This window comes from Podarcis melisellensis (assembly GCF_964234715.1).
Source record: "Podarcis melisellensis genome assembly, chromosome: 9".
In the NCBI taxonomy this organism is placed as follows: Eukaryota; Metazoa; Chordata; class Lepidosauria; order Squamata; family Lacertidae; genus Podarcis; species Podarcis melisellensis.
Window position 1 is genome coordinate 20,004,897 of NC_138541.1, and position 23,022 is coordinate 20,027,918.

At 42.6% G+C, this 23,022-nt stretch overlaps 1 protein-coding gene across 1 annotated transcript in view; it reads left to right on the top strand.

Moving 5' to 3' along the window:
* The window catches only part of RAP1GDS1 (Rap1 GTPase-GDP dissociation stimulator 1), a 95,737-nt gene that overhangs the window by 41,635 nt on the left and 31,080 nt on the right, over positions 1–23,022 (top strand). The window contains exons 3-4 of the mRNA XM_081925521.1: positions 10,842–10,964; positions 14,026–14,151. Coding sequence (XP_081781647.1) covers positions 10,842–10,964; positions 14,026–14,151 — 249 coding nt within the window. The remainder of the gene's footprint in view (positions 1–10,841; positions 10,965–14,025; positions 14,152–23,022) is intronic.

The window sequence follows — 23,022 nt, forward strand, 5'->3', positions numbered from 1 at the left end:
TCTCCTCTCCCCACCCCCCATTAGTTTCTTCTTTCCTCACCATTATTGGCTCTGAAACAGGAGATAAAAACCCACAGTACAGGGTCAGGTGTGCTTATATCGATCAGTTAGGAATCCAAGCAGCCTCAGAGAAAGCAAACGAAGCACTGGCATAAAACTCTCTGGAAGAAGAGAAATACAGAGATATTACGTGCTTGTGAAAACCTTCCTAAGTGCCATCTTGTGATCTTGCATTTGTAATGCAGATCACAGTTTAGTTTTGAAGAATGAGTACCCTTTGTGTTTAAACTTGTAAGGTTAAGTGTGTCCTTTTTAACAAAGAAAGAAGATTGAGTACAAATGTGTGACATTGACAATAGATGTGTGTTTCATCTTTTTGTCCATTCTCCCCGCATCCCCAGTTTAGCTATGCAATATCTTCTGTTCAACGTAGTCTTGCAATCATGTTTTCCACCGAGCATTGTTATGTTGTGTTGTGTTATCTGAAATTAGTTTGTATCTATCATCATCACCGTCATCTGTTGGTTAGTATTGTGTTTTATTGTTGTATTTATGTATATATTGTATATGATGTATATTCTTTTTGGGTGGTTGATATTACCATGTTGGTTGAAACAACAGCAAAAATAAACAAAACAAAATGAAGCAATATTACACTGCATCCCACTCTCTGAGCTTTGAGAGACACCAAGTTCTTCTCCAGGGTTCAGCTTCCTTAGAATGAAGGAAGACTCTGGTGTCTTTAGGATATATGGTTTTATTTACATATATATACTACCAGAGCATAGGATGGAAGGGCTCACAGCATTAGCACCCCAAAAGCTCTTGCTCCTCCATTCATCACAGCTTCAGAATCCAGCACAGAGCAGTTTCTGATTCCAGTTTCCTGCTCTAACACAGTACTCTGGCTATTGTTCTCCTAAGTAGCAGGTACATGAGGCCATGGGTCAGGGAAAGGCAGATAGCAGGACCTGCACCCATTGCAAGGGAAGAGGCTTCCAGCATGATCCATTGTTGCTGTCCCCTGGGCCATAGCTTTCAGGCACCTTACGTACCATCTGTCACGGTCACTTTACTACATTTGTCCTTTACTACAGTGGAGGGAAGAAGATCCCTTCTATGAAATCCATTCTGTGTACAAATGCTCCTTCACTTCGTATTAAGTTACCTGGGGAGTGAAGTTGGGTCTATTTACATAGTGGGCATCCAATAAAAAGCCACAGAAGAGCAATTTAAACCTTTGTTCTCTGTGCTTGTTCTTATTTCACTTTTGGTCATGTTATGGTAAAGGCTCCACCCTTGAGTTTCAGACCCTGAAACCTTCCTATAATGTCAGAATGGGTTGTGGCAGGGTAAGTGTTCAGATAATTTTTTATTTTTATTTTTAGATTGAGTTTTGAGTTAGAAAGAAAAGCAGGCAAAGCACATACAGTGGTACCTCGGTTTACAGACACTTCAGGTTACAGACACTTCAGGTAACAGACTCCACTAACCCAGAAATTGTACCTCAGGTTAAGAACTTTGCTTCAGGATGAGAACAGAAATCGTGTGGCAGCAGCACGGCGGCGGCAGCGGGAGGCCCCATTAGCTAAAGTGGTACCTCAGGTTAAGAACAGTTTCAGGTTAAGAACGGACCTCCAGAACGAATTAAGTTCTTAACCCGGGGGAAGTGCCTTTGTGAATTCTTCAACCTGAAGTTCCAGGTTCAAATGTGCCCATATCCTCAACATTCGATATGGGGTGTTCCTCTTCCTTCCTTCCACCCCTGCCCACACAGGGGTCTGAAGTCTGCCATTTTACATAGTATTACATAGTATTAAGGAGCTTATGTTGCAGTAATGAAATGAAATGAAATGCAGCCCCACCCCAGTTGCTAAAAGAGCAAGATGAATGTGTTATATCGTGTTGCATGTGGCTGATCATAACTTTTTTATACATTCGTCCTCTTCTCCTTTGATAAGTGCATGTGGGAGGGATATGATGAAGCCAAGATAATTTTCTGCAGCGTTTGCTATAGATTTGGAACACCTTTGCAATTATGGTGCATACTTTCTTTCCCCTCTAAAGGGATAAATCACACACATTGCTGTGTTAATAAAATTGGGCTGGGCGGGGGAGGGAACTTGGGTATGAATGACTCAGTTTTAAGGTGGATGCTGTATCCTTTGGCTACATCAGTGCTAGCATTTTTACAACAGGCATAGCACAGCCAGAGCATGTCACAATGCTGCTGCTGTTTACAAAGCATATGTTGAGGATGGAACTGGAATAAAAGCAGTTTCCTCACACGGTGTGACTGCCCCCTCCAACTAATCTATGACCACCATCATCCCTGACCATTGGCCAATCTGGCTGCAGCTGATGAGAGTTGGAGTCCAGGAAGATCTGGAGGACACCAGGATAGGCACCCCTGGTATACAGCCTTGTATCTAACTACTCACTAGAATTTCATGCAACTGAGTGAGTAGGCAGGTGGAGAAAGGCCAAATTGCCCTGCCCCCATATCTCAGTCTACTGTGTTCCATGCTGAAGACAAGTGCTGCATGCTGACCAGTCGAGAGCCAGTGTGGTATAGTGGTTAAGAGCGGTAGTCTCGTAATCTAGGGAACCGGGTTTGCGTCTCCGCTCCTCCACATGCAGCTGCTGGGTGACCTTGGGCCAGTCACACTTCTCTGAAGTCTCTCAGCCCCACTCACCTCACAGAGTGTTTGTTGTGGGGGAGGAAGGGAAAGGAGAATGTTAGCTGCTTTGAAACTCCTTCGGGTAGTGATAAAGCGGGATATCAAATCCAAATCCAAAGTGAAAGGAAGCATCTTTTCTGTGGCCACCAAGGAAACGTGTTGGCTGATGAGGAATGGTAGGCTGGTTAATTTAAAAAGCAAAACAAAACAGGTAGCAACTTTTTTGGCTTTGTGTATAAGGTTGATTATAATCCCATTGTCTTCACCAGTTTCCTGTCTAGGTACTAGCAATGACCAGATGTGCTTAGCTTTAGAGATGGCACTACATATTTAACCTTAAGAGCAGGAGTGGGAAACCTTTGGTCCACCAGATGTTGCCCTAGCGAGCATGGTAAAAGATGTACAATATCTAGAGAGTGCCCAAAGTTCCCCCATACCCGCATTAGAGCATTCTTCAGAAATTAGATTTTCAAGAAAGTAATCATAACCTATAAGTAGTAGGATAAGGAGACTCCTAAGAGAGAATCAAATGACAGTAGACAACTAGATTTAGTATTTTGCCATCTTGGCTTAGATGTAAAAATGTATTTAGTGGTTATTCTAAATAATGCATGTTTGAAAGTTTGGAGTAAGTGTCATTTCCTACATTGCCATTGTACCTAGATTCTTTGCAGCCAAACCAAATATTCTAGAAATGAAGACTCAAGAGTTTTTGAGGCCAAATATCATGCTCCACATCGTCAAACAAATAGTTCTGGAATTCTCTTCGGTAGTGTTTGTGTACAAGCACATGTATGTGTTTATTTTAAGCAACTCCTTCACCTGAATAGGATTATGTGGTCCTTTCCATAGGCTTGCCAAGTTTCAAATCAGCCTTTGCATGGGTGGAAAGCCAAAGGACACTTATTAATAAGAAAGCGTCCAATCACTCAAGGCTTCACAAAGGAGAAAAACACAGAGAGACTTTGAGCAACAGTTCTCCATTGTTGGCATTTTGGGTTCACAAGTTTGGTTACATAAAAGCAAGCACATGGGTGAAAATCAGCAGGCAGTGTTGCTCATCAGGTCAGATTGCATTATGCTGATAAACCCCTCTGGACTAGCAGTCTGAGTCAATGTTTACAGCAGTGGCTAGAAGGCAGAAATGTCCATCATTATTCCAGATTTCCCTCGTTGACTTGCCCCATCAGATTTTAGAGGAAGAATAATGGGTCTTGCATGCCCTCTTGTCCCTCCTCTGGTTCTAGTTAAACTGGAAATGTTTCAGCCGGTAGCTGCAAGGATGAGATATGGTAAGGATTAGGCTACTGCACTCAGTATGAACTTAATAAAAAAGCAGCGCTGATAATCCTGGCATGAAGTTGCTTAAAAGTTGTCAGACACTTACAAATTGGGCGTTGCATTAGCAGGGGCAGCAACAATATTAATCTATAGCAAAGGGCTGCTAAACTGGTCTTCATTGCCTGTCAAAGGGGAAATAAAAAGGGCCACTCTTCACATTAGTAAAAGCATAACACACACACACACACTCCACACAGAGCATTTGTAAGCTGTTGCAAGACATTCTGGCTGGAGTCTTAGCCTCCAGCACTTATCAGTCATTTGTCAGCAGATAGATGTTTGCAGAGAATAGCACCGTGATTATTTTCAGACTATTTCTAGCACCCTTCTGGGAGAAGAGCTGTAGCCCGGTGGTAGAGCATCTGCTTTTCATGCTACAGATCCCAAGCTCAGTTCCCAGTATCTTCAGGTGGGGCTAGGATGGTTGTCTGCCTGAAACTATGGAGAGCTGTCTAGATAGGACCAGCTGCTGGGCTAGATAGACCAGTGTTCTTACTGTGTCCCAACATAATCTCCACAGACAGGTGCCCATACCATATGATGATATTCCCAGTTCATAAACACAAATAACTAATATTTTGAAGTGTTGCACCTATAGCGTTATAGCAGGTTTCTAAGGCAGGGCTATCTGCTCCCCCATATTGCTGGTGGAGCGAGGGGGACTGAGGCTGCCAGATCATGGGTTGCCTAAGGCTACCCACTGAATTTGTCGCAAAAAGATTAGAACTGGGAGCTTCAGCCAGTTCTTGGACTGGACTCTGCTACACCAGCTCTCGCTAGTTCATCTGTCGCACAGGATATATCAAGGTCCAACTAGGCACAACTCTGGAGGCCTTTACAATGGTGGTAAAGTGGACAAGCCAAAGGTCTGCGCTACAGCACGCACCAGCACCAGTCTGTTGTAAAGTGCTTGTTTTGACCTATAAAGCCTCAGACCAGTTTAGGACCACAATACCTCAAGGAGCACCTCTCTCCCTGTGAATTGAACTGGACTGTGAGATCATCCTCTGAGGCATTTTTTCATGTGCTGCCTCCATGAGAGGTACGGAGGGTGGCAACATGAGAACAGGGCCTTTTCTGCAGTGGCTCCCTGTTTGTGGAATGCATTTAGGCACCATGCAAAAGTGGTCCTCTGCAACCTTCTAAATGTGTTGTGGGAGGCAGGATTATTGGTTTGTTTTCAGCTTATTATTATTATGTATTGTGTGTTTTTAATATTGTAATGTTATGTTGTGTACTGCCCTGAAATCTATGGATGAAGGGCCGTATACAAATTAAACAAACAAGCAAGCAAACAACAATTGTAATCCAGAACATCTGGAGGGCCCAAGGTTGGGGAAGGCCCCATTTCTTCCCAGCTCTTGTTTTTTCGTTATTACTCTTGGTTTCTTAGTCTTTCTGCCCTTATACTGTGTGACGCAGCCTCTGTAACACAGAGGAGCTCATTTTGTCAGGCGGTGCTCCTGTTTCACCTCACATTCCCAACCCACCTCACCTCACCCAGGTCCCTACGAGATTTGGTTCCAGTCTGCCTTCTGTCACACAAAACTGTTATTCTAAAGCACCAATGCAGCAGCAAGCAAAGGCTATAGCAGCCAGGTCTGCTGCTTGTGGCTGGAAAGCCAAACAGGAAGTTTGTGACTGTTGCCATGGGAACAAAGGGGCAGTCCATTCTGTACTGAGCACCGGATGTTAGCTCAGTGGGTTTGTCATATGACCTGTACAGGATGTACATGGGTTGAGTTGGAGTTTCTCTCTGTTTGTTGAAGAGAGCAGACATCTTTACTGTATGACTGCTAAAAGACACAAATAAAGACATGTAGATACGTTTCTGTCTGTGTCTGATTCCCCTCCCTGGGGACATGCAGGGAGGAGGAGAAGGAGGAGAAGCAGTTGGTGTGTTTTCCTCACAGCCTGAGGAAAATCGCCGGAACGGACCTCGTATGTTTTCTCCTGCCGGGAGTCGCTGGAGGGAGGTCTAAGGAATTCAGCCGGTGCCTGAACAGATAGGCACATACCTCTGAGACGGGCTAGAATTCTAACAAAAACGTCACCATTGTTTATATATTTTTATTTGTTAAAGCCTGTTCCTTATGACTTCAGACCTCCATTGTGGCATGACCTTGGCCCGTGTGTTTTCCAAATCTGCAAGTGAAGAATAAGAAGGAATGTTTTTAAATATTTCACCGGTTAAATAAGGACTATTTAAGCGCCTGAGGGCACTGCCTCTAAAACACAGCTGATCCTGTCATGTTTCTCTTTCCCTGTCCTTCTCCTCTTTCCACCCGCCAGCATTGTTCCCATTTCCATTTCCAGTTGCTTCTGCTGTGAGAATACTCATTTCTGAAGAATCTTTATTCTTCACATTCTCCCTGCTATGTATTTTTCTTTCTGTGTGAGGGATAGAGGTGGGAATGAGCCCATTGATCCTCCCTCCTCATGTAGGTCCACATTGCAGTGGCGTAGTGGTTTGGGGTTGTCTGGGATCAAATACCTGTTCCTGTTTCTGCAGAAGGGTCCCTGTCTACAGTGTCCTAGAACCACTCAACCTGCATGAAAGGGGAGTTTTTTAGCTACTGTATGCTCCCTTTTCTCTGTCCCAGCTTCTGCCAACCTAGCAGTTCGAATTATACCAGTGCAAGTAGATGATGAAGAAGAAGAGTTTGGATTTGATATCCCGCTTTATCACTACCCAAAGGAGTCTTAAAGCAGCTAACATTCTCCTTTCCCTTTCTCCCCCACAACAAACACTCTGTGAGGTGAGTGGGGCTGAGAGACTTCAAAGAAGTGAAACTAGCCCAAGGTCACCCAGCAGCTGCATGTGGAGGAGTGAAGACACAAACCCGGTTCACCAGATTACAAGTTTACCGCTCTTAATCATTACACCACACTGGCTATGTACTGCTGCGATGGGAAAGTAAACGGCATTTCCGTGCACTCTGGCACAGTGTCCCGTTGCGCCAGAAGCGGTTTAGTCATGCTCGCCACATGACCCAGAAAGCTGTGGACAAACGCCGGCTCCCTCAGCCTGAAGCAAGATGAGCACTGCACCCCATAGTCGCCTTTGACTGGACTTAACCACCCGGGGTCCTTTACCCAGAGCTAAACATTTAGGAACACTGAAAACACAAGGTGCTTCAGTTTCAAGAGAATGGTGTGCAAGTTCCGTTTCATAAAACAGAACTTGCATCACTCTAAAAAGAGATATTGAAGCGCTCAAAATCATTTGCCCATGTATGTGCACTAGCTAAAGGGCAACACCTGGAGATCTGCACTGATCCTTGCAATGTATCTCTAATCATTAGTATATTATTGTATAATCTTAGAGGGGCGTGCCTGTGATAGTCATGATGAGACCCTGCACTTCCTAATTTGCTACTACACGACTGGCAGAGACCCCTTATGCAATCAAGGAGGTTCCTTATGCAGGAAGATCTGGGTTCTAAATCCCTCGCAGCAGCAGCATCAACAGTCTTCCTTCTTCAGAAGTTCAAAAAGCTTCTCTACCTCTGCCTTGTGGGTCTGCACAGACCAAAATAATGATATTGACTTGAGTTTGTCCCATACTGTTATGTCTATGTGTGTTTTTCATGAAGGTTTGCCATTCTTCAGATTTAGTGTGTGAGTGTAAAAAGCTGTGCAGGACCCACATAGCTGAAACTTCCCACTTCAGCAGCTGTCAGATTATCTTTACTGGAAGAAATAAGTCTGCCAAAATGTTGGTTTTCTTTGCATGCCCTCTTATTCTAAGAGGAGGAGATCTGGCATTCCATTTTCTTTTAGAAGTCCTTTTGAGTCTGAGTCATTCTGTCTTACTGGTGTTTGCTGATCTCAGTCAAATAAATCAGAGCATCCCTGCTGCACAAAACTAACCTCAGGCAACAGTTTAATTTTATTTTCTTCGCTGCTTTTCAGGATACATTTTATACCATTGATTTAATTTGCACAGTTAACAAGTCCGTCAAACCGTGGGTGATAAAAGCAAGTCAATACTGTGTTAAGGTTCTCAGTGGTGCAGTGGGTGGGATCATATTATTGCATCTTGCATGCTAATTGTAAGTAATAGGGTAGGGACCAGATTGTACAGACAATCCCTACAGTATGGGAATCACTCATCTGTTCCTTTTATTGAAAAGAATAGGAGTTGCACAAGGCAACTGTCTGCAAGAGAAACTCCCAGTAGATTGTGTCCAGTAAATTCCTCTTAAAGAAGGGGGGGCACAATACAAGCCACAAAACCCTGTAATTTCTTGTAGTTCAGACACTGAAATTTAAAGCATCTATTTCTCTCTGATATGTAAGAACTCATTGTGGCAAATATTTGCATGTGTTTTCTCCCTTGTTTATTACTGGAAATTTGTATATTTCTAGACCTTCTTTGAAAAAGCCCATTGTTTCTGAAGTAGTGAAATTGGCATCAGTTCAGTGGGTGTGGGTATATATGTAAGTTAAGTGGTCAATGTGCATAATAACCGGCCATTGTGCACATTTACTAGGCTTCACACAGAATGTGCACCTAATCTGTCTGTGAAGAGGGAAGTGTTTGAGATTATGCATAATGACCAGAGAATATATAAAAGTCATTGTCTTCTCACGTTCCGCAAGGTCTGCTGAAGATTATGTATACTGACTGGAAAATGTACACAATTGCTCTTAATTGACAGATTATGTGCACACTCTCTATGATTCCTGGTGAATGTGCACAATAGTTGCTTACTATGTTTAAGTTATATTACCCCTAACACAGAGAACAAGGTGTGTGCTGTGCAGAAGAGGCCAAGGTGTGAGAAGGGAGATGGAGAGCTGTGGTAGAATCTGCTGTGACCCTGTTTATGCAAATACAATACTCTGTGTGCCGGGCTTGCTGTGTGTGCACCCTTCATGGGGAACGGGGGTACCCCAAGAGCAAAACACAACTAAGGCTGCATGCTCTCCTGTAAGTAAGCCTTGCTGAATGTAGTTGGACTGCTGAGTAGAGAGAGAAGTTGCTTTTTATCTCTACCGTGATTACAAAATATCTGTGTCTTATTTTTTAAAAATTCAGAATATTCAGCATATGTCTGAGCCTAAGGCTATTTAACATATTGGGGCTATGTTATTCTGAAAGTAGATGAAATAAGGTAGCCTTTGAGCTTTGCTCTTTACCTGCATCCTCAGAATTCTGAAGATGGGAATCTGACCTACCTCATCTCAGTAGCTGGAATGGTGGATTTAAAAGCAGAACATTTGCATTACTACTCAGTTCTGAATCTCACTCAATAGCCTTGGGGAAATCCATCATTTACCTTACCTCACAGAGGTTTTGTGTAAGTAAAGCACCCCTTTGAGAATCTAGGAGGAAGTGCAGGAAGTTACTATACCTGAGTAAAACCAGTCTAATACAACTTGAACCCGCAGTTACTGTTACCCATTGAACCACAACTCCCCTAATGGCTCTATCAGAGCTTTTTCCTAGTTTCTAGTTTTGTCCTGACTTTCTCCTTTTATATGCACAGTAGGAATACCCATCTATTTTTCTACTACTTATACCAGGTTTGGTTACCAGTAGGTCACTGAAATCCACAGGAGTGCTGCTTCTTTGAGTTCCAGTGATACCAGAGGTCTGTTCCATAGTAACTCAGCACAGGGCTTTCAGTGTGGGTGCCCCTGTTTGATTGACCAGCATTTTTGTCCAGATACAATGAGTGTCCACTATCTGCATTTTCTGGAAACAATTGAAGACTGTTTTGTTCCATTAGAGTTACCCAGGTCTCTGCCATGGGCATCCATTTTGAATTGTTTTAAAATTCACCGCCTGCTATTCTTTGGTGCTGTTTTTAACTGTTATTTAGTTATATTTTGTGCATATATATGTGGAAGGTGATTTAACACCACCACATTTGTCCTGCAATATTAACTATGATGATTTCAAAGCTTCATCTGCTCACTAGGCCCTGCTGGATGTCATGGTGCTCCTTATAGGGTAGGGACCATAGATCTATGGTAAAGCTCATTATTTGTGTGCTGCAAGTTCCAGGTTCAGTCCTTGGCATTTTCAGGTACATCATGTAGTAGGTGAAAAACATCAGGTAGTAGGTGATGGGAGAGACCTCCGCCTAAGACCCTTGTAAACAATGCAGGGCAGAATAGTCCAATGACTTGGTATGTAGGACAGCTTCCTATGTAAACAAAAAGGCAGTTCTCAAATAGCAATGCATCATTGAAACATTTGAGTCTTTGGGTATCACAAGAAGAACCTGCAGAATCAGGCCAGTGGCCCATCTGTTCCAGGATCTCGTTCTCAGAATTGTTGACTTAGATGCCCATGGGATGCCTGCAAGCAGGACCTACATAAGTGCAGCAGCACTGTCTCTTCCTCTGGTTTCCAGCAGCTGATACTCAGACTCATACTGCCTTGGACAGTGGAGGTGGAACATAGCCATCAGGGTTAGTAGCCATTGATAGACTCATCCTCTATTAATTTGCCTAATTTTCAAGCCATCCAAGTTGGAGGCCATCCTGGTTTGCAGAAGCAAATTCCATAATTCAGCTACACACTGTGTGAAGAAGTCTGTCCTTTTGTCTTCCCTGAATTGTCCAGCTTCCTTGGACATCCTCAAGTTTTCTAGTGTTATGAGAGTAGGAGAAAAAGCTTGCAGAATTTTATACAGCTCTGTCATGCTACCTAACCTTCTCTCCAAACTAATGGCACAAAGGGTCATTCTTTGGTTTTGATGTCAAGATTTGGAATTTCCTTCTAGGTGTGAAGCTTTCAATACCTTTTCATTAACCCACCACTTACCACTCAATTCTGTTTTGCGTCTATTCCTCTCTTTTCAGATACAGAGACAAGTGAAAAAATCCAGAAAAGTGGGATCCTCCAAGTGTTTGCAAGTCTGTTGACTCCGCAGTCCTCCTGCACTGCAAAAATAGCTAACGTCATAGCAGAAGTAGCCAAAAATGGTGAGGTTTTCCACAAGGCCTTTTCTCCTGGAACATCTTCAGTTTTGCAGCTCACTTGTCAGTATGTTTTACTTCATTTATGTTTTCATTTTATAGAATAGATGCTTTTCATTTCTCTCTTCTTTCCCTTCCACTGCACTCTTTATTTTTTTTTTGTTCTGTTCTGCCTTGATAATATATTAGTTCTTAGTCATCCATTTGCCAGATACATCAGAGCACTTCAGAGTTGCAATTATTTTATAAGGCTAACTGTTGTGAAAAACCCGCGATGTGTTTTTTTATTAGGCAAAGCTAAATGACAAGACTTTCACAGTTGCATTTGCAGGTGTGACTGCAGGCACATTTGTGCATGTCTCTTGAACTTTATTTTAATATCATACATTGTATTAATACACTAATTTTGCATTCATATTCAACTTATTCATATACACATTTATCCCCACTCCAAGAAGCCACTTGTCATAAAAGCCTATTGCTGTTTTGCCAAGCCTTTAATTTTTCCCAAAAGGTCTGCTAGGGTCATTCCAATATCACAAGTGTATACTGTAAAAGAAGACATGAGTGAAGCTGTCGCTGCTGGGATTTTCAGAAGGGCCTGGCATGCTGATCCCAAATATCTCATGATGCTGTCTCTTAAGCTGCTGCAAGCTCCTGTTATTCTCCCTGGGCTGCTCTGACTTTTGTGCCGAGCACTAGCACAAATCTCATAGGAGATGGTTGGAAATGAAGCAAGTCTAACGTTGCTCTGGTAACTTGCAGAGATTTGAATGTACAGCTCATTTCAAGATGCCTTATCATTGCTTGAGGTTCCACAAAGTGATGCCTCTCTTCCTTTCCCATGAATTAGCAGGTTGTAATGGACTGGGCAGCAGAGGCAGTTCGAAATATTGCTCTTGAGGAGATGTGATGGAAGAGAAATAATTACTCGTGGTTTGTTGGTGTGTTTTTTTTTTTAAGATTCTTGTTTGGAAAACAAAGCAGTCAGTTTCCACCCGGTACTCAAGATTGTGGTTCTGAAATTCTAGTCCTCCTTTTTAACTGAATGCATCATGTCTAAATTGCCACAGCTTCCCAGAACAAATTGCCCTGCAAGGAGACAGCAATTTATTAACCATGTATTCAAAGCTGCCAAAGGCCACATTCAGCTCCTGTGACTCATTTTAGCAGGTGCTGCACATTGGCACGTGCACTTTTTTTTTTTAGATGTTCAGTTCTAAATTATTCAGACCTTTTTTTTACAGAGACAAAAGTTGTACGATAGCAAACATCCATGTATTCCTAAGCACAAGCCCAGCCTCAAAATTAGCTACTTATTCAGAGTGGATGGCCATTGCCTCTAGGTGAGCATTAAAGTGAAGAAGCACGTCCTGCCATTTTGTTTGCAGCACCGAAGTGCCCTCTTCATGGCACAAGTCTGCACAATAGAATTGTAGAGTTGGAAGGCACCCTGGGGGTCATCTAGTCCAACCTCCTGCAATGCAGAAATATCAGCTAAATCATCCATTACAGATGGCCATCCAACCTCTGCTTAAAAACCTTCCATGGAAGGACTCCACTACCTCTCATGGGAGTCCATTCCATTGTTGAACAGCTCTTACTGTCAGAGAGTTCTTCCTGATGTTCAGTCAGAATCTCTTTTCTTTTAACTTGAAGATGTTGGTTCAGGTCCTACCCTCTGGAACAAGAGAAACAACCTTTCTCCATCTTCCATGTGGCAGCCCTTTAAATATCTGAAGATGGCTATCGTATCTCCTCTCAGTCTCCTCTTTTCCAGGCTAAACATACCCAGACTTTACAATCTTGGTTGCCCTCCTCTGCACATGTTCCAGCTTCTTAAATCGTGGTGCCCAGAACTGTCAGATCCATACTCTATATTTAAAGCACATGGCTTCTCCGCCCCCCACCAAAAACACTCCATAACAAACTACAGTTCCCACAATTCTTTGGGGTGGAAAGCGAGAACCATGTGCTTTAAATGTAGTGTGGATATGCAGAACTGCTGAAGCGTGGACCACCTGGGCCACAACAGTGTCACTGCTGTTGCTGACTGCCTGCTCTTTTCTTGCAGAAGGACTAGCTATGAGAAGTAGGGATCCCAGTTGCCAGAAACAATGTGTGGTGATTTCATTCCTGTGCAGGTTGCTCTCCAGGCTTTTATGTGGTCACATACATACAGTACTTGTAAAGCACATTGATTACGTAACCAAAAAAATAATAATCATTAAAGGGTTGCTGCAAGGATTACAATTAGATAATGCATGTGAAGTGCATTGAACACTTGAAGGTACTGTACAAATGCTAAGTATTAATATTATTTCTCCCATTGCCTTTGTTTTGTAAAAAGAACACCAAATGACTTTCTAGAAGCCTGCCATGGTTAGGTGGAGAGACCCCAGGGTCTTTGTCTAAGTCCATTCATCTAACCTCTTGGAAGAAATTGACTCTTATTACTACCTAGACCCTTGCAGAAGTATAATGTGCAGCCCACTGCCTGCTTTCAGCTATAGCTTTGAAAATTGCTTTAACTTTCTTCTGTGGTTTAAATAAGATCCTGTACAGAAGCTAGAGGTTTCCTTTGGACACAGGGACGCAGCAGCCTTTATATCAGGTTTCCTTTAACTGGGTTATTTAACTGGGTTATTTAGATCCTCTTTAGTGAACAGAAGTGAGCAGAAGAAAAGTTGCCGGTGCTTTCTTGCCTGGGTTTATTGCTCCCAGTATATGCTTGGTGTTTTAATGTTTAGGTTTATTTTTTTTAATATAATGAAGGATATTTAAAATACTTTTTATTCTCACCAAAGGAATCTGCAGCGGGCAGTCAATATGTAGAATTTGGAACGTGCCCATAATTCCTGGGGTGCTTTTGTTGCTGCTGTTGGAACTAGACTGTTTTTTGTCTGTACATAAATTAGTTCTCATACAGAGAAGCAGCTGCAGTGCTTCTGGTATGTGTGAATTTGGAAAGGAAAACATTCGCTGAAGGAAAAATGGCTCTCTTTAACAAGAAATAATCGATCCTCATCAACTAGCCTTTAATTAAACCTCTCTCTGTGGCTTGTAGAATTTATGAGGAACCCGTGTGTGGATGCTGGCTTGATCCCACCTCTGGTGCAGCTCTTAAACTGCAAAGACCAGGACGTGCTTCTTCAAACAGGACGTGCCTTGGGCAACATATGCTACGACAGCCGTAAGTGTTCAAATATCAGTGTTTTGTTTTTATTTTTTTATTTTTCGTTATTTAAAAAAAGACTGGTTCTTGTTGTTCATTTTTTCTTGTTTTGTTGTCAGCAGTGCTGATTTCTGCGAGACATCTGTGGGTGCTGTCACAATTAAGCCTTGCTTGAATGACAGGCTGTCAAAAGTCCCATTTTTTTCATAGAAGCAGCCAAATCATTGGCAAATATGGTGGGGTTTTGTGGACATAGGTAAAATCGCTTCTTCTTTTTCTTTTCTTTTTCTTTTCCCCCCGCTGCTTCGTTTTTAAATAAATAAAAAACTGCAAAATCCTAATTTTGTTTCTGTAGCTAATGCTAATGGGGAAGATGTGCCGTTCTCCCCACCCCCCTCCCAACACTGATAATAAAGCTCACATTTAGATTCACATTTGGGTTCTCACTGATTACTACATTTGGCATCACAAGTGAATTGCTGGCACCATTGTATAGTGCACCTGCAGACTGGTAGTATGAATTAACAGTTTCTGGCATATAGACAGTCCTGCTTGGTAGCAGAAGGTTAGAGGAAATGGGAGGCCTGAAACAGTCAGGTCTATAAATCACAACCCTATATAGTTGACGCTTGGCTGTCCTCAGTATCCATCATGTTGCAGCCCCCAGCACACCAGTTGCATGTAGGCAACACGTTTCGATAACCGCATCACAATTATTGCAGGCAGAATAGATTTCTACTGTTCAGATGACGCTATTGTTCCGATGTATGTTATAAATTATAGATGTGCAACCTGCACAGCTATCCTGGGTGCTCCATTTTGAAGTAAACCCTTCTGTTTAGAAGTCTGAAAATTTTAGTTTACTAGACAGACTGTAAATCAGAGCTGTGGAACCTGAGGTTCTTCAGACATTGCTGCACTACAAATCACATTCAGGTAACTCACCAGGTGTGGTAGCTTCCCAGCAGGTGACTTGCTGTTGCTTGCTGGGAAGAAGAGGGGTGAGGCAGCTGGGGAGTAGTTCCCTGCTGGTGTATTTGCACTGTCTTGCCTCTTTCCCTGCCAGTAAGCACAACAACCCACCTGCTGGGAAGCTAGCATATCAGTTCCACCCCAAACAGCAAGTCACTTCTGCTCCCACCATCCATGATCATTAGCCATGCTTGCTGGGGCTGATGGGACTTGATAGAACAGCCATATCTTGACAGCCATAGGTTTCCCACTCCTGCCTGCTGTAAATGCCACTGTTTAATAGTACCAGCTTTCCCATATAAGAGAAAGTTTCCCCATATTAAAGGTAAGGATGCATTTTTAAATTATTATGTAGACGTATATATTGATGTCTGCAAAAAAAAAGTTGGAATCAAAACAAACGGAAAACTCTGTTATATGTTAAAGGTAAAGGGACCCCTGACCATTAGGTCCAGTCGTGACCAACTCTGGGGTTGTGGCGCTCATCTCGCTTTATTGGCCAAGGGAGCCGGCGTACAGCTTCCGGGTCATGTGGCCAGCATGACGAAGCCGCTTCTGGCGAACCAGAACAGCACACGGAAACGCCATTTACCTTCCCGCCGGAGCAGTACTTATTTATCTACTTGCACTTTGACGTGCTTTCGAACTGCTAGGTTGGCAGGAGCAGGGACCAAGCAACCCATCGCAGGGATTCGAACCGCCGACCTTCTGATCGGCAAGTCCTAGGCTCTGTGGTTGAACCCACAGCGCCACCCCCGTCCCTGTTATATGTTACTATATGGTAATTGCCCCCTTTTCTAAACATGCTGCTTTTCACTAGCACACAGTAAGCAATATCAAAGTATCCTGGCCAAAAAGAGAGAGAGTGACTGCGTCACTGAGAGTTTCACTGGACAAGGATTATGAGAAGAATAAAAGTATACTTGCTAATGGAATATTGCTGATGGGATCATCATCATTTTGCTGTCAAAAGTTTTTATCCTTCCCCCTCGGAATTGATCAGTTTTCCCTTATTGAGCATGTTATTTTTGTAATTTTATTTTTTACTTTGCTTGATTTCTGACATGAAGTGTAGTGATTCAACTTCTACACCCATTTCTCAGTACATGTTATTAACAGTAATTTTTATTTTAGCATCAACAGCAGCATTGACGATGACTGCTGTTACCACTGGCTTACCATGTCAAGTCTGGAATTATTCTTGCATGGTGACTCAGATTTTCCATGTGGGATCCTAATTTGCATATGTTTCTGTATGCTGTGGTGTGGCAGTCAGTCCCTGCATTAGGTATGTTGTGATGTGGTAGTCTCTGCCCCCATATAAATGCTGATGATGGTGAAGGACAAATAACAAGGGGAGAATTAAGGAGACTTGAAGAGTCCAACAGAATCTTTGAAGCAATGGGATGGGAATTGAAACAGGCCTTAACATAGTATCTGCTTGCTTGCACCCTTCCAGCCTAAAGGGGCAGTCTTGGTCAGTCTTGGGAATTGTGATGCATCAGAATGACAATTCTCAGTTTAGATGTTCAGCTGCTGACTCAGTTTTCAGCTTCATTGTCATGGAAATGACGATGGACGCCCAGCACAATATGTAAAGCTTCAGAAATATTATGCTCTGTTCAGAGAGTGGCAAGTAGGCAGTGCGATTAGTCTCAATGCAAAGTATTTGTAAGAGATGTAGCTACAGCATCGTAGAGGCCCCCTGTTTGTGGTCACATAAACATTTATAAAACTTCCATCAACGTTATCAAAATGCAAATTCCAGGTCGATTACAGAAATTAACCGTATTTACAGAAATCATTCTCTTGTTTAAAATCAGAAAATGATTCTTATTTGTTTCTGGACATTTTCCATTAGCAATGGCAGCAGACCCTTCTTGTCAAATTTTGATACTGTCAGCCACAAATCACATATGATTAGAATGGCATCCGTGTACCCAAAAAACACAACAGAACATGTGCTATTTTCCTGTCAACTGGACGCCATTTCAGCTAGTGGATGTACATAGATATGTACAGACAAAAGAAAGCACTACTTCACAAAATTCATAATTAATGAAATTCGCTGTCACAGGAAGGCTCTAAAGGTCAGATTCGCAAAGGGGAGGTCTACCATGGGCATGTGGATACTCCAGATCCAGAAAGCATCGTGCTACTGATAATCATCTGCCGGGGAACAGCATTAAATGATGTCTGTTGTCTTCATGCCCTGGTGCTAGTTTCTCAGCAGCTGATGGTTATCCACTGGGGGAAAGAGAAGCTGGACTTGATGGAACCAGTAGGACTCTTCTTACATTCCTGGTAATCACTTAATTCTTATGAAATGCCTTTTTGCTTCAAGGCTCACCACAACTGAAATATGAGCATTTCTTGAAAGCAGAGATCTTTTAAATTGCCCTAGCATTTGGCATCTTGACAAAAGGAGGAAGAAGCTATTCTTAGTATTTAGCTGTTGGTATTTAACTATCTTGATGCTTGGGGTTGTGTGGAATATACTTTTAACATTTTTTTCTTCAAGAAATCTTCTCTGACCCCGCTCTGAATAGAATAAGAATTCCTAGCCTAGCACAGTTTTAGAATATTTAAATATACAGGGATGCCTTCTAATATTCTTGAGTAACTTAGCTTAGTTGAGGTGGCTGCCAATTTCAGGCCCATCCGAGTTTCATTTGGGGGCTTTTCAAGTCACATTGCAGGATAAAGGTTGGGGTTAATAATAACAACAACAATAATAATTTATTTTTTATACCCCATCCATCTGGGCGGCTCCCATAGTAGTAGTAGTAGTAATAATAATAATACTAATAATAATAATGTGATCAAACATTTAAAACTTCCCGATACAGGGCTGCCTTCAGATGTCTTCTAAAAGTCAGATAGTTGCTTATTTCCTTGACATCTGATGTGAGGACGTTCCACAGGGCAGCCACCACTACCGAGAAGGCTCTCTGCCTGGTTCCCTGTAGCTTCACTTCTCACTGTGAGAGAACCCCCAGAAGGCCCTCAAAGCTGGATCTCAGTGTCCGGGCTGAACGATGGGGGGTGGAGATGCTCCTTCAGGTATACTGGGTTGAAGCCATTTAGGGCTTTAAAGGTCAGCACCAACACTTTGAATTGTGCTCAGAAACATACTGGGAGCCAATGTAGGTATTTCAATGGGACCTTGGTGGCCGCTCCCAGTCACCAGTCTAGCTGCCACATTCTGGATTAGTTGTAGTTTCCAGGTCACGTAGAGTGCGTTGCAGTAGTCCAAGTGGGAGATAACCAGAGCATGCACCACTCTGGCGAGACAGTCCGCGGGCAAGTAGGATCTCAGCCGGCATACCAGATGGAGCTGGTGGACAGCTGCCCTGGACGCAGAATTAACCTGCACCTCCATGGACAGCTATGAGTCCAAAATGACTTCCAGGCTGTGCACCTGGTCCTTCAGGGGCACAGTTACCCCATTCAGGACCAGGGAGTCCCCCACACCTGCTGTTATATTGACACTGACTACGATGACCAGGTCCCAGACCCATAGCCACTGAGGGCTCTGCCTACTGGGTCATATGTATTATATTTGCACTGTGGGCTCCTAAGAATATGGACTAACTCAGAGCCAACATGTTTTCTGTAAAGACATCTGCAGGACTTGAGTTTCCCCACCAGCTGCTGGCAAAGCTTCCTGGCCTTACACCTTCTCATTTCCTGCACATTGTTTTGATCGCAACAGTGAACGAGGCAGGGAAGTGGAGGAACGATATTCATTTGTTTACATTTTTTTTTCATTGAAAGCATCTCTCCTCCTTGCAGAAGGAATGGCTCTTCAAATAGGGGCTGAATAAACAGCAAGGGCAGGAGAAAGAGAGAGAGAGACTCAAGGTTTCTCTCCCCCCCCCCCACTTCATTTTCTTTGCACAAAATAACTCTTCATCTTTCCTGGTAAGTATTGTGGAACCCCAGAGACTAATTGTTCAGTCGGTGACTTCATCGGGGTCTCTAAGGTACCACAGCACTTTCTATCCTTTTGTTTGGGTTGTTTTTGTTTTGTTCTCTCCTTTGCAAGCCAGCCCTAAAAGTAGGAGTGCTTTTACCTGCACCTAAGTGTCTGGAAACAAAGGGACGCTTTATGGATCAGTGGCAAAGACTATGTTTAACCGAAGTTCCCAAGTTCAAGCAAGCTGCGTAGCCAGACTCAATGTGAGGCAATGTAAAAGTGCATTTTGAGTGCAAATACGTAACTTGAAGTATGTGCCCCCTATTCTTTAAAGCTGGTTCTTAGAGGATGCTAGACTAGTTCCTTTAAACAGTGCTGACAACCCAGGGAGGGTGAACTTGATTTTACTTGGGAAACTATGGATTAACAAAACCTTCATTAATTCTGACTTTTACTAATTCCAGGATTTATGGGTAACTTTCACCCACAGACTCTGGCACCTGAAACTTATAACAATACGTACCTCCCTTTCACTTCACCTGCCTTCCGCATTAAACTCTAAAAAGATCATGGAAGTTATGTATTGATAATAAATTTGAGCCTCTCCTGGTCACTGGGGAATGTATACTGAACAGTATCACATTACAGTGATGGCACTCTGTGCTCTTCTGTCCCTGGCCTTGTTGAGAAGAGTGTGATATTTTTAATTGATTGCAGAGACCATGTACATGTAGATGGCATGCTCTGCAAAGACCACCCTTGAAGACTATTTAAAGAGGACAGCAGATACAAAATGTGTCAGTGCATACATTAATGGGCTATGCGCTCGATGCATATAGAGCTTGTTACCTAGTGCCTGTGGATGAAGCAGATTATTCTCTCTCTTGCAAATTAATTTTGATTTGTACATTCTCCTTCTTGAAACTTTTATTTATAAAGCTGTAGTTAAAATTACTTAGCCCTATCACAATATATTGTAGACAAGTAAGATTATAATTAGCAGTTTGATTATCTTTGGATAAAAGCATGACTGATTTCCCCCCCACCCCGGTGAATGGAAGCAGGGCAACAGTGGCCTCAGCAATTCATTATTATGCATTTGCATGCATTACCATAATGGAGAGAAAAGTTATCACACCACATTGTAATTAGGCACAGCTTCAAGGCTTTGGTTGCTTTTCATCTAGCCTGCTTACTGTAGTCCTATACCCAATTTGTTTTACATCAAGCAGTTAAGCAGTTGGTCCCTTGCCTTTCCCGCCCCGACCTGGCCACAGTGATCCATGCAACCGTCACCTCCAGGCTTGACTACTGTAATTCGCTCTACGCGGGGCTGCCCTTGAAACTGTCCCACAAACTCCAGCGGGTGCAGAATGCTGCAGCGAGGCTCCTCATGGGGTCCCTGCCATGGGAGCATATTCACCCGGTGCTTTACCAGTTGCACTGGATCCCAGTGGAGTATAGGGTCAGGTTCAAGGTGCTGGTTTTGACCTCTAAAGCCCTTTGTGGCTTAGGGCCCTCGTATTTACGGGACCACCTCTCCTGGTATGCCCCCCAGAGGACCTTAAGGTCCATGAATAACCATAGTTTAGAGGTCCCAGGCCCTAAGGAAGTCAGACAATCCTCCACCAGGGCCAGTGATGGCTCTGACCTGGTGGAATGCTGGCTCTGACCTGGTGGAATGCTCTGTCCCATGAGACTAGGGCCATTCAGGATTTAACCTCCTTCCATCCAGCCTGTAAGACAGAGCTATTCCGCCTGGCATTTAATTTGAATTCAGCCTGATCTTTTATTTCCCTTCTCTTCTCTTCTCTTCTCTTCCCTCCCCCTCCCCTTTTATGAAGATTACCCGCTCCGAGACCCCACAGCTAATTCTCCCCTGGCCTCCTCGCTGGCCCAAGTAGGACTAATTCAGCCAGCTAGCCCTGGTGACTATCTAATGCTTATTGGATGGATTTCCCCCAAACTGATTTTTGAACTTTGAATTTTATTGTTGTTCATGTTTTTATACTGTATTTTATGCTGCTTCTATGTTGTATTACAATTAAGTGTTTTAAATTTGTTGTTAGCTGCCCTGAGCCTGGTTTTCTGAACTGGGAAGGGTGGGGTATAAATAAATAAAAATTATTTATTTATTTATTTATTTACCTGGGAGTAGCCCCATTGAACACAAGGAGGCTTTGAGTAGACATGTATACATTGCACTGGAAGTGAATGTTCAGTGCAATGTATAATGAATTTTTAACGAGTGCATCGGCTTTAGCCTAACATTTTGCATTGGGGTTAGGGGCTTAACACCCACCCACCCACCCACCCACCCACTATTTACACAAAATAACTTCTGGACCGTGCCTGTCTCAGATGTATCCTCGCTGCTATGAATAGAGCAAACACGAAGCAGGATAGAAAACTGTGGACACCAGTTCTTTAGAATCCTGGGATATTTCTGACTTTTGGAAATGCCCAAAACATAACTCATTGGCGGAAAACATGGGAACAAGTTTTGCCTCTTTCTCTCTTTTTCCTGAGGAGAGGGAACAAAAGGCTTTCTTCTTCTTCTTCTTCTTCTTCTTCTTCTTCTTCTTCTTCTTCTTCTTCTTCTTGCCAGTTGTGGCATGAAGAAATGTACATTTCACCTTTGTACAGGATAGTTTCTACATGCACCACTCTCTATCCTCCATCCAGACAAGCAAGAATCATTATCAGAATTCGAAGACACATTCCAGGCAGGCAAAAAGGAGGGTGTTCTGCAGTGCCACCGCACTGTGGCCTTTGGAGAGATGGGGCAGTTGAGGAGAGGGGCTGGCTGTGGGAGAATCCAAAGCGCCAGACAAAGAGGTTGGGGTGTGTGTGCATTTGACCTCGACGCCTGAGGTTCCTTGTCCTTGTGGTACTATGGTAATATTTGCACTGCGGGCTCATCGTCTTTGATTTTCAGTTTGTGATATTGGGGATTGATATCTGAGAACCGCATCTTAACAATATTTTATGGTTTCATTGCTTTGAAAATCCACTCCCATGTCTAGTCTTCCAGCATGAAAAGGTTTTATTGACATGCCCCAAATCTGAAAGTCTGGAGACACCCTCGGTTTGCAAGCATATGAATTTCCCCCCATCTTCTGATTTTAGATCTAGGCTAGGAACTTGCAAAAGCAAGCATTGACTTAGAATTAAAGCTGAGGAAACAACCCTGATAGTTCACCATTAATGTATGGAACTGGAACAGAATAACTAAATCATCATCAAGTAAAGGTTTTCAGAGCACTCTTCTTTAGGACTGGAAATATTTTTCTGGGGAATTAAAATTCTTCTAAAGAGCTCCTTTGGGAGACTTTTAAAGAGTAAAATATTCTTGAGGTATATGGAATATTATGGAGAAAACTATACTTTTAAAGAACCATTTTTGTTCCTTCTGCTGCTCTCCAGTCCTATTAACTGTATCCTGCTGAGAAATATAATTTAAAAGTGATCCACCACAGTGATGCAAAAAAGTCCAAATTGCTCAGTAAAAATAATGGAACGATGAGCCTCGCTTTGTTTTTAATTTCATCTCTGGGGGTGGTGGGGAAATATGCTCATATTTATTGGTTTCACAAATGTTTGTTTAGCTAATTGGTTCACTCCTGAGAAATGCATTGCATAACATTTAGCACATTAACAGATTTTTTAAAAAAATAGCATAACCTATTCCTTTAAAAAAATTGAAAGGAGCAAGAATAACAGAATTTTGGAAGATTTGGTCCAGTAGTTCAGTAAGATTGAAGAGGTGAGACAACAAAAACTCAACCAGTGTCCGCTTTTTAAAGGAATTAGAAGTTTATTGTGTCTAAAGGAAACTGTGTTATTTTATATATCCCTAAAGTATATACATTTTGAAAAACTTTATTTAAACCTCACTCTTGTCTTTTCAGAGTTAAATGATCTCTTTGGCCATCTCAGGCAGAATATGGTTGTAGAAAGTGTTTTCTTTGATTCTATCAAGTCCTTCTGCAAACAGT